The sequence below is a fragment of the Dermacentor silvarum genome, chromosome 2 (genome assembly GCF_013339745.2).
Source record: "Dermacentor silvarum isolate Dsil-2018 chromosome 2, BIME_Dsil_1.4, whole genome shotgun sequence".
Taxonomy (NCBI): Eukaryota; Metazoa; Arthropoda; class Arachnida; order Ixodida; family Ixodidae; genus Dermacentor; species Dermacentor silvarum.
Genome location: NC_051155.1, coordinates 148,655,235 through 148,667,140, shown reverse-complemented (window position 1 = coordinate 148,667,140; position 11,906 = coordinate 148,655,235). Strand labels below are relative to the sequence as shown.

General features: G+C 50.0%; 1 protein-coding gene across 1 annotated transcript in view; it reads right to left on the bottom strand.

The window, feature by feature from the left end:
* Positions 1–1,136: 1,136 nt before the first annotated feature.
* Positions 1,137–11,906, bottom strand: part of LOC119441134 (juvenile hormone acid O-methyltransferase) — a 71,867-nt gene continuing 61,097 nt past the window's right edge. The window contains exon 3 of the mRNA XM_049661717.1: positions 1,137–1,631. Within this exon, the coding sequence (XP_049517674.1) occupies positions 1,468–1,631 (164 nt within the window). The 3' untranslated portion in view covers positions 1,137–1,467. The remainder of the gene's footprint in view (positions 1,632–11,906) is intronic.

Here is an 11,906-nt window from a genome sequence, read left to right as displayed (position 1 = left end):
TCTTTGCTTTTGCACACATTTTCATTCCGTTTATAATCTCCAATGTGTATGTGACTCCTATAAGTTTGCTTGAGCTTGCTGGCCTTACTGTAAATGCACGTAGGAATTAACGCACATGATTAATGCGATCATCTATCTCAATTGACTACTTTTAGTCGTCCCTTCTACAGATGCCTAAAACCGCTGTAAAGCCGGGCCACTCGAGCCTGTATTTATAATGCCTCCATTAAGAAAAATTGAACGGTACGTGGTCAACGTTCGGGTACACAGCGGTTATGTTAGTGATCGGTGTGTCAACGAAACGGTCGTCGCTTCCGCGGCCACCAATTGACATTTTCCTAAGAGAAGGTTTGTGAATACCAACCCCATTCACGAGAAAAAATTCAGTGCACTTCCCATGCCGAGAAAATGGGGGTAAGCGAAGCTTGTGGCAAGACGACACTGTCGCAGGAGTTCCGCTTCGTTTGCCCTAAACTCACGGTCGGCGGCTATTCGCTGACGTTTGGCCTCGGCTTCAGAAGCCCTCCGGCTAGAATCGGACAAGCTTCCCTTACCCCTATTTTCTCGAGAGGGGTTTCTTGAGTCCCACGTGTGACAAGGGTAGTTCAAGGGCGCGTTACAGGTCCCCGAGCCCACAGGGGTGTGTGTCATTGAGCTTGGACCCTTTCTGCACTATCGCCAGGATCGTCCCACGTTTCAGCGTTAAACCACCACCACCGCCACCACCACCGCCGAAACTTGTGAGCCTATAAAGCTTCGCTTAAAACGCAGTATACAGCGTGACCAATCAGGGTGATAGTGCATGATAGAGACTGTGGAAGTGAATAAATTGCTGCGGTATTATTGCGAAGTAGTGGAACTGTAGCAAATATAGTTTTCCCGGTCTTCGTTATATTCCCCTGTTACGAGACGTATTGCTGGCGCCATTTGCCAACGACACAACGTGTTGGAATGGCGAGGCAGCGTGATGCGTAGTCTCAAAAAGACACCAGCGGCCCGAAGCGCACGCAGAGCGTTGGCGATGGTTGTTCTTGTTGACCTGATGCTAGGAGGGGGCTCTTCTTCTCTACAGCTCCGAAATACGATGGGAGCAAACTCCCCATTTCCAAAAAAATGTTTTATTGAGGTTCGCTAAAACAAAGTACAACATTACAGTGCATTACAGTTTGCACCAGTCAGCGCCGTATCAAAATGCTGGAGTCAAAAGATATGGGGGAAGGCTACAAGTGGTTAAAGACATGAAGCAGGCTAAATACGAGAACGCGCGTCATTATATACTAGCGAGAAAGCACTTACACAAGAATTTCGCCCTTTTATTTGATTAGAATAAACTACATGCGTTGTCCAATTATGTGTCAGTAGCAATGAACATTTGTTTCTGTATAAAATCGTGGTTAGAGTGATAGGTCTGAACAGTAATAAGTTGGCTAGATAATATGCATGCGTTATGGGATGAATTGTCAGGCATTAGCCCCTTTGTTTGGAGGCCATGATGATATACATCCTGAATATTGACTGGTCAGTCTCAGGGCCATGCACTTTCCGGACCAGAGCCGTGACGTCTTCGAGCAGCTGCGGCCTCTCGGTGTCCGAAACAAGGTGGTTGATAGGAAGGAGGCTCATGTGCACTTCTGCAAAACCAAGAAACACAGAAGAAGAGAAGATACCAGCAAGGCTGAAATGCTTGCTCATTGGTACAAACACAGTCAATAAACGGTGTGCAGAGATATTTACACTCATAACTGGTTCCTTCTGAGACGAGGATTATATATTTGCTGAAAAGAACTATGTAGGTTAACCGGCACGACGCGGTAGAAGTAAGCAGTCAGATGGTTCGCTTGGGTTTTGAAGCACGTAGCCTTGGTATAGTATGCGAAACATACTGATACTTAAGTAAAGCTCACGCCAAGCATTTTTTGTTAAGCGCACTGTCGCACTTTCCTGCGCGTCGCATCTTGGGATTATGACAGAATCTACACATGACCGTCGGACCTACTCAAGTAGGCCTTGCTATATTTCCGTGTTCCTGTTCTTCTACAATAAACAGCGACATTCCTATATCCTATAAACATATATCCGCCTTGGAGTACACAGATGCACAGAAGACCTAATTCTCGCTGAGCCCTATATATTAGGCTATTAACACAGTCTCTGGAGTAAATATTCCCGAAGTCAATGTCCATTGCAGCGAATTGGGGCCTCAAGTTTCGTAAGATGCACACAAGGAAGCTACCGCAACGCGCAAAGACTGCCAGGTAAAGAACAACTTAAGGAACATTTATATGTTGCGATAGCTTTGGCTCTGTAACTCAGCTGCAAGCCTCTGCCGCGTAGTCATTATAAAAGCAGGTGAATAGTTATTAATATGTATTATCATGCCGAAATTCCGGAAACACTTTTTTTAGCTCAATTTAGCTAGTCTTCGGAGAAGAAAGGACGAAAAATATTTTGTTAGCCACGGAAGCTGCCACCTCATGGGCAGTACCTACTTTTCTGTTAACATATAGTAGCAGTGTGTTGTTGAATGGTTTGTTTCCTGCAAATTAGAAGCAGCGTTTATGACTGGTGCAGTTCACAATTAATTAATTAATTAATTCTGTAATTTCACGCACAAGAGCCACGGTCTGATTTTGAGGCACACCGTAGAGGAGGACTCGGAAATAATTTTTACCACCTGGGCTTCTTTAACGTGCATCCAAATTTTACTACACGATCCCGTATTGAGTATACTCCAGCGTCAGGAAACAAATGAGCTTGTACTTGTGCCACACGGGCACAAAAATGACATTTCTTTGCTACTGGCTTAACTTCCGTAATGATCTTTATTTTCGGCGTAGCTGCCACACGTGCAGATTGCCCTCCCTTGCCGCACACCCAGTGGCACATAATCGGTGACCCAAGTTGGTGAAAGGTTTATTGAAAAGCTGCACATAACCAGTGCATTTGCGGCGCAGCCTGCTAAAGCGTCGGGATTTAAGGAACCCTTGGAACATATATGTTCGATTCCGGAAGCCCAGCGGAACATTCCCGGCACATTCCCAGTGGCACAGTGGTAACCTAGTTACCCAAGTTGGCGTCAAAGACGCTCATTGAAGAGTCACATAGGTGCCTCTTCACTGGCCACTTCATAGGTCACTGGATACACACCCAGTGACCCAAGTTTAAATAAAAAAGGCTCAGCCCGGACCGAGTGGCACATGTATACCCTGTGCTCTAAGTCGGCATCAAAGAGTTTCCATGAGCTGCGATACTTACTTAGTCCCGCATCTAAAGTTACCCATATCGACGTGGTAGAGGTTCGCTGAAGAGCAGAACTTATGTACACATTGCCACATACTCAGTTATCCAAATTTGTCCAATGGTTGGTTTCGAACCCTGATCTCTCCGGACAACGGCCCGATGCGCTACCCATTCGACTATGGACTGTCCAGTGACCCAGGCAGTCGGTAAAATAGTTGGAGACAAACATAGCCCCCGGAAATTGAGTGAAGTACCCTAAAAATGCTAAACGCATAAACATTAAAGATGCTGTAAGCACTTCCATGCAAATGAGGTGATTCCGCTAAGCAATCTTATACGTAAGAAGTGGCCTCTTTTAATCTGAATCGTTGTCGCGCTTACCTATTATGTCCTGTTCAGACCATCCATCAAATGTCACCAGCCTTGGCAGCACAAAAATGTTGGGGTAGAGGCCGGCTTCACGCAGAAGTGACGTCATGTACAGGATCTGTTCGGTCTTGCTCTTCATGTAATGGCTCTTCGAGATAAACTGCAGCAGCGTCTGGGCAAAGGGTCGACGCGAAGCTCTTGGTAAACAAATACCGCACATTCAGAGAACTGCACCCTCAACTATATATAGAGAAACAGAACGGTACCCTGGAAACCTAACGAAGAGCATTTCGGTAATGACTTGCGACACTAGAGATGTCAACACTCCTTGCACTAATATAGACAAAATGCAGACAAAACGTCACGAATTATACGCCCCACACTTTAGGCAGTTCTTTCGCTCAGCGCATTTTTAGCTCACTGGGACACTAGCACCATATCAGCGCATCGTTGGAAGAAATCCCTTAAATCAGCGTTAGATCAGCGTGTTAGCTTATTAGCAGAAATTGCTACGCTGGCCGAAGCAGCCGGGCTTCCGCACTGGGGCTTAGGGGAGGACAATGGCCCTCCAAGAATCAGCCTTCATTTAAATGTCAGAGCCCTTCCACCCTGTAAAGAAGGCGGTCCAACGAGGCTGGCGCTCTGGTGGGATTTGCTACGTTGGGGTTTAGCTATATTGGGGATTTTCTATGTTGAATTTGGCTGCAAAATGGCAAACCCACCCCTTCGCTACGTATTCGGGAAAGAGGATTCGGACGCCGGCTCCGAGGAGCACAATTGGATATTTTTTAACACTTAGGATATTTTTAACACGGCGATGGATATGCCATGCCCGACTCTGAAAGAACATTGCTCGGCGTCCACAGGCGACGGCATTCCTAGCGCGTTGCGGAGGATGGCACGCGTCGGCATGCACGGGCGATGGCGTTCCTGGCGCGTTCCTCACGCTTTTCTACGACGCTCCCCGACATGAGCACTTGACTAAAGTTGCGTATATACAACCAACGCTAACGCGAACTCCTCTCACACCACACTCCTTCGTTGACCTACTTTTTCGTACACCGCCATTGGTTGGCGCGCCTCACGCTCTCCACCTCCAACGCGACTATTAGACGGCGCGACTTACGTCAACCCCCTCCCTGTTATTCTTTTCTTCTGCGTCCTCTCACAGCATTCTCACAGGGTCGAGTTATTCTTCTCCTCGTCTCTCCCGCTAGGTCACATGGCTTTTATACGCGCGGGCACGATCTTCTGGAACCTAGCCGTTAACAGGTTTGCTGTAAAAATGCGCTAGACCTAGTGGGTTTTCGCTACCTTAAACTGTGACGACATGCTTTTAAAAGGAAAGCTAAATTTTCACGGCACTTCGAGTGAATGGTTTCCTGAGCGCATATACGATTAACTTACAGGAAGACATAGCCCATTGTAGTGTATCACCTGAATTGTGTTAGTGCAATCTGATTTTAAAATTTTCCGCCTCCATTCCACGCTGTGAAAATGGATGTACAGCGAAGCTGTTGCCGACGTTGCACAAGCGCCACTTCCACAAGGCGTCGCACCGTCGAGATCAATGTAGCGGCCACGACCGCGTTCGCGCCCTTTCCGTTGGTTCTTCGACGCCGCGGTGCACGTTTCCCGGCGTCCATACGCTTGCGCGTAACCCGCGTTCACGCCGTGAACGTCCTTGATATTTTTATTGCGATAGCAATTATATGGACACTCAAAAGCAGATTTCTGCCGTCGGCGTCGCCGTCGGCGTCGCCGTCGCCGTCGCCGTGAGGTTCCGTATGACGTCATTTGGAGAAGAAATCGTCGCTGCGCGCCGAACGCTGTATGTGCGAGTGAAAGGGCGCGAGGGGCGCGTCTTTCACGGGGAGTGAACGCACGGCGGAGAACAAACGCGCGTTGTGCGCCGTGCTCGCTTAAGGGCTGCAGAAGTAGGCGTCTCTGTTCTCCTTCACAATCACCATGTATGTAGAGCAAACGCGCCTTCTTCCGACGAGCGAGATGCAGTGGGGGAGGGGGAGGGAAGGGAGGCGACGTTTAGCTGCGGCACGCAGTGCCTATTTATATCAGAGGCTCCGGCAACAGTCACCAACGCCGCACGCATTTTGAGCGAACGCGGGCAAAACGCCGATGGCGTCGACAACAGTTCTGCGTGTTGCCGATGCTGCTGCATGTCCAAGTTTATACAGCTGATAAAGATAATATCATTACTCTGTATAGCTCTCTACAAGTTTGCTATCGCAATTGATGCTTCGCCTTTCAGGTGAAACTGCGACAACTTTTTTAACAGTCTTGCCCCGATGTCGATTATGGTCGCAGCACATTCTGCGCAACCGATGCAACGGACAGTCCACATGTTCGTCACACGCGCACGCAGGTGTGCCGGAGTGCAGCATATATCCTCATTCTAGTGGACCCTGCGCCTGGCACAAGTGATTTATTGAATTAATTCAGTTTCTCAAAGTGCGTCACAAAATTCGTAAAGTGATTTCGCCTCAGTATGACTCACACACAACCTGCAGACATGATAGCATCGGATTGTAATTTGAACATACGAAAAAACGTAATTCTGTTACGCGGAAACTGAAAATACACTAGCTCTCTAGACGAAAATGTTTCGTTGTCGACGCAACGGTGTACAGGCACGAACGCAGAAAATACAGATTTGCTGTAAAAAATTCAGAGATTTAGTGTCATGATGTGAGCGAAATGCCTCAGAATTCCGTTGCGCCTCTTTGAGATCCCAGATCACCAGCTAGAATCAGCTAGCGCGCGCAAGACATGGGTAATTGGAGATCGCGGGGAGAGGCCTTCCTCCTGCAGTGGACATAAATATAGGCTGATGATGATGATCATGAATGTCATCAGCCTTTACTTATTGAATTAAGAGAAGAAGTTGGACTGATAAGGCTCTTGTTGCATTTTAAAGCATTCCATTCATTTCGTTTCCTTGCGCTGTGTCTTCCATAATGATTTTTTTTCCGCAATGTACTGGTAGCCCACGAATTGCCGAAAATGTACCGCGTAATTACGCCCGCGTACCGCGACACGGATCAAAAGGTGATTTCATTTGAAAGAAGTGGTTAAACAAAGCAGATCTCTAGGATGCTTCAGTCAGGCCCTTGATCAAACTGCTTATTGATTCATTGGAGTCACCCGCGAATTTTTCTGCCGGTGGGCACCTGTCATAACTATATATTGATAAGCATCTTTACCTCCGAAAATTTTGCCCAGCGTTCCATCTTGGCCAGAAGGATCCACACCGCGGCCGGTTGTTGTGATGCCGGAAACACCAGGAGACACTGTCCCCCTGGTGTCATCAGTGCAGCTACGTTCTTCAGTGCGGCACCCTGGTCCCTCAGCCACTGAAGGCAGTAAAAAGAGTAAACTCTGTCGAAGTGGCCATAGCGACCGATAAACTTGGTCATGTCGTCGCCTATGTCGAGCAGCTCATATTCAATCTTCTCGTGAGCCGAGTGTCGCCTAGCGTATTGGATCATTTCGCTGCAGGAGTCGATGCCGACTAACCTACCGCACGGCAGGCAACGCGGTAAAAGGAAATCCCGCGTGAAGTCCCCGGTTCCACAGCCGATGTCCAGGATCTGCATGGTGGCTCGTGGCTCGGTAAAGAATGCCGGTTGGCAGAATTCTAAAACCAGGTTGCTGTGCTTTCTCTGAGGACTGTTCTTCGCGGCGTAGTGCTTGGCAGAGAAGCGAGGCGGTTCCTTTGTGTCTCGCGGGATGCTCCACAGGCCACCCTGTGGTGCCTCTGATACTTGAAAAGCCATAGAAAGCCTGCCGTCTGCGTAATTGGCTGGACATAAAAAGGGCAGTGTATATAGTTATAATGACATCACGAGAAACTGTCATACAAGTAAGTTACCTCGTATTTTAATGGCGCAGTGACCGTTCCTACAATTATTCACCGAGCATTATGCTCTGGATCAGAAAAGTTTGGTAGTCAAGTATTACATGCATAAGGTTCATCAGGGGCGGTAATATGGCGAGACTTGATGCGCAATTCCTTTCGTGTCTAGGTATCTCAAAGTGTTTTATAACAAAAAAGGAAGGTCGCAATTTCGCCAGAAAGACGAAGCATCGATTACGACAGCGAATTAGTAGACAGCTATACAAAGTAAGGATAGTAGTTTTATCGGCTACAGGAATATACCTCAGGCCAACCTCTCTGCATTTCGTGTTATTAAACTTCTCTCTATCTCTTATCGGCTGTGTAAACTTGGAAACATTCGCTTACCAACTTAATTAACAAGCACGGTGTCACTGCGCACAGGCAAACATGAACATGTCACACTTCATGACAGCGGGCATTCACTGTACTGTCAAAACGCTGGCGTGAGCAAGTGCTGCAGCCGCAGCGAGCGAAGTGACCTTCGTGCTGTCTATCCCTTCAACGCAAAGTGAGCGGCGAGGTAGCAGCACGCATAAAGGTATTAGCCGTCTGCATATCACTTTCTAGATACGGCGCGCGCGACCGTGCGCGGCCGCGCAAAGTACGTAGCTGCTGGTGGAGTAGAAGCCGCCCCCCCCCCCCCCCATCCCGCCTGCGCTGCCTCCACGCTACCTCACGCTTTCCTCCCCTCTCGCGCGAGATTGAGCCTTGATCGGCAGTTCCCCTTGCGCCCAGTGGCCAAATACAAAGTTCCAGGTGAAGCACAACGCCTCCCCCCATCCCTCCCTCCCACCCCCCATGGGCTGTCACGCGACGGAAGACGGCACGTTCGGACTCCGCTTACCTTTCTCGCGCGCGCCAGATTGAGCCGCGTTCGTCGGCTCCCCTCGCTTGCTTTCACTCACACATACAGCCTAGGATGCGAGGTAACGGTGTTAGGTAGGAAACATCACGGCGACGGCAAAAAAGAAGTCGCAGTCTCGACCGAAAGGCGAAGCACGGATTGCGATAGCCAATTAGTAGAGACGTATACGAAGCAAGAATAGCAGTTTAATTGGCCGTATAAAGTTGTAAACATTCGATTATTAACTAAAAAATGTCACAGTTTCGCCCTAAGGGCGAAGCAATGAATGCGATAGCAACACAGCAATGTCATACGAAGTAAGGTGAGCGGCTTTGGTAGCAATATGAATTGTAGTAAACATGAGATCATTAAGTAAGTAGGTGTGCTGCGGCGTAAGTAGACCGACATGAAGAGAGACTCGATGACCACGAGAAGGCGCGTGTGAAACGGTGGTGTTGATGAGAAGCGCTTCCCGTGGGCAGCGCGTGCGAAGGGACACACCTGTAGCGCTGCCCTGCCGATCCGGGCAGCATTGCATGTGTAGCGTGCGTTGGAAAATGTGGTCCGACTATTACTAACTGAATGAACAAGCGTGGTGTGAGCGCGCACAAACAAACATGAATAGTTCACACTGAATGACTGCAGACAACGACTGTCAAAACGCTGGCTGCAAGCGCATACGCCGCAGCAACGGGCGAAGGTACGTGCGGTCTATCGCTTCAACGGAAACTGAGCGGCGAATGCACGGCGCATAAAGGTCAGAGCCGTGTGGAGATAAGCGACGGTGCGAGCGAGCGACGAGCGCGGTTGTTGGCAGAGTAAATGTGCCCCCCCCCCCCCCCCGCTCCCTCCAGCTCTGGCTTCCCGCTTCCTTGCTTGCGCGTGGGAGATTAAGTGCGTTCGCTCTCCGTGATAGCGCGCGTCCTCGCACGCTTCCGCTCGGGCATACGGCGCGCGGCGAAGATTTTATCTATAGGAAACCTCACGGCGACGGCGACGCCTGACGGCAGAAATCCGGTTGAAGTGTCCATATAATTGCTATCGCAATAATATACAAACCCGGTGTCACGCGCCCACAGGTAAAAATCAACACATCTCTTTCGATGACCGCGGAAACTCGTTGGGAAAACGCCAAAGTGAGAACGCGTGCAAGCAGCAGCCGGAAATTGACCTTCGCGCTGTCTGTCGTCTCGTTTAAACTCGAACTAAACGTTGAAAGCACAGCGCATACGAAGCTAGTGGGACTCGGCGCATGGACTTTGTCCCCATCGCAGATCGCTTTGAAGATGAGGCCCGCGTGGGTGCGCACTTCACCGAGATCGCAGATCGATTTCAAGATACGGCGCCAGCGCGACCGCGCTGTGAGCAACAGCCGACGGCGCCAAACGCACCCCCTCCCTCCCTCTTCCCGCGACTCGCGTGCGAAAGGCGACTGCGCGCTTGCGGTCTGCCTTCGTCCCTCGCGTGCGCTACATTAAGCCGCGATTGTCGGCTCACCCTCGTGCGCTTTTACTCGCACATACAGCGTACGGCGCGCGGCGACGATTTTATTGTGGTTGGACTTTATACGGAACCTCACGGCGACGGCGACGCCGGCGGCAGACATGCGCTTGGACTGTCCATATAATTGGCAATAAAATGCGCCTGCAGTGTCCATATCATTGTGATCGCAATAAAAGTCACAGTTTCGCCCGAAAGGCGAAGCATCTATTGCAAAAGCAAATTAATAGGCACCTATACAAAGTAAGGGTAGGAGTTTTACCGGCCGTATAAACTTGCAAACATTCGTTTACTAACTAAATTAACAAGCATGGTGTAAGCGCGTACAGGCAAACATGAGCACATCACACTCGATGAGTACGGACACTCGTTGTCAAAACGCTGGCGTGAGGAAGAGCTGTAGTAGCAGCGGTCGAAGTGAGATTCGTGCTGTCTATCGCTTCTACGCAAACTGAGCGATGAGAACGCAGCACGCACAAAAGTATGGGCAGTCGAAGCGCCTAGACTCTGCCCTCAACTCAGATCGCTTTCAAGAAATGGCACGTGCGGCCACGGAATAGGCAGTTGCTGCGGGAGTACAACGCCGCCCTCACACCCTCCCGTCCCCCGGAGCCTAGCGTGCTACGGAAGGCGGCACGCTTCCTTCCCGCTTTCCTCCCTCGCGCGCGCGAGATTGGGCTACTATCGTCGGCGCCCCTCGCACGCTTTCACTCGCGTACAACATACGGCGCACGACGATGGTGCTATCGGCATTGGACTTCATACAGCGCCATTGAACATCACAGCGACGACGACGCCAACGGCAAAAATTCGCCTGAAGGGTCCATGTAATCGCTATTGCAACAAAAACTGGGAGACGCTTAAGCTTTTCCTTTAAGAGTAGAACGCGATAGCATTCAAAGATCCCTGACTGCTTCTCACGCTTCCCGGCAGCTGTAGCTTATGTAGCCTTAATGTTTACCGGCAGAGCACGAAGGCGAGCGTTTCGGTTCGTTCTTTTTTTGTCGTTTTGTTTCTGTTTATTTTATTTTGAAATGAGGTTTATTGATGCAGGCGTAGATGTAGGTCCTTCGGATATACTGGCACAGAACGGGCGGCTAAACAGTTAATTACGTCGGGCAGCGCTCTTAGCGGTAACTTCGGCGTCGTCTTTTGCGGAGTGATCACGATGCTGCTACTGTTGGTGGTGTGCATCATCTGCAGAACATGTTGCACGTCTTCTTCATCACAATCACCCCCGGGATAAAAAGCAGGCATCCTGGCGGCTCAAACAGTAGTGATCACGAGCGGCTCACGGTACGGCTTAAGGCGATTTACGTGAACAATGTCCCGTCCACGACAACGGAGGTCAGAGGGGGATGTCAGTGGTTCGATTAGGTAATTCACCGCAGACATGCGCTGGACAATGCGATAAGGTCCATCGAAGCGGGGAAGAAGTTTTGAAGAGAGGCCAGGAGCATGCGCAGGTACTGACAGCCAGACGAGGTCGCCGGGAGAGAAGACAGGTTGCTCACAGTGAGCGTCATGGAGCCTTTTCTGGCGCTGTTGGTCAGCGGTGGTGAAGTAGCGCGCTAACTTGCGACACTCCTCGGCATGACGTGCTGCAGTCGAAACGGGCACACACTCAGAAGCATCGGGCTGGTAGAGTAGCAGGGTGTCCATGGTGTGGGATGGGTGACGGCCATAAAGCAAAAAGTAGGGAGAAAAGCTAGTGGTAGTCTGGGTTGCAGTGTTGTAGGCGAACGTAACAAATGGTAGGATAAGGTCCCAATCTGTGTGGTCAGATGCGACGTACATGGCCAGCATGTCACCCAGGGTCCGGTTGAAACGTTCCGTGAGTCCATTCGTCTGGGGGTGGTAGGTGGTGGTTGTCCTATGAGTAACGTGGCACTGAGCCAGAAGAGCTTCGACAACCTCAGACAAAAAGACGCGCCCTCTGTCGCTGAGAAGTTCACGAGGGGGGCCGTGACGGAGGATGAAACAGCGGAGCAGGAAGGAGGCGACGTCGCGCGCAGTGGCGGAAGGTAGTGCCGCAGT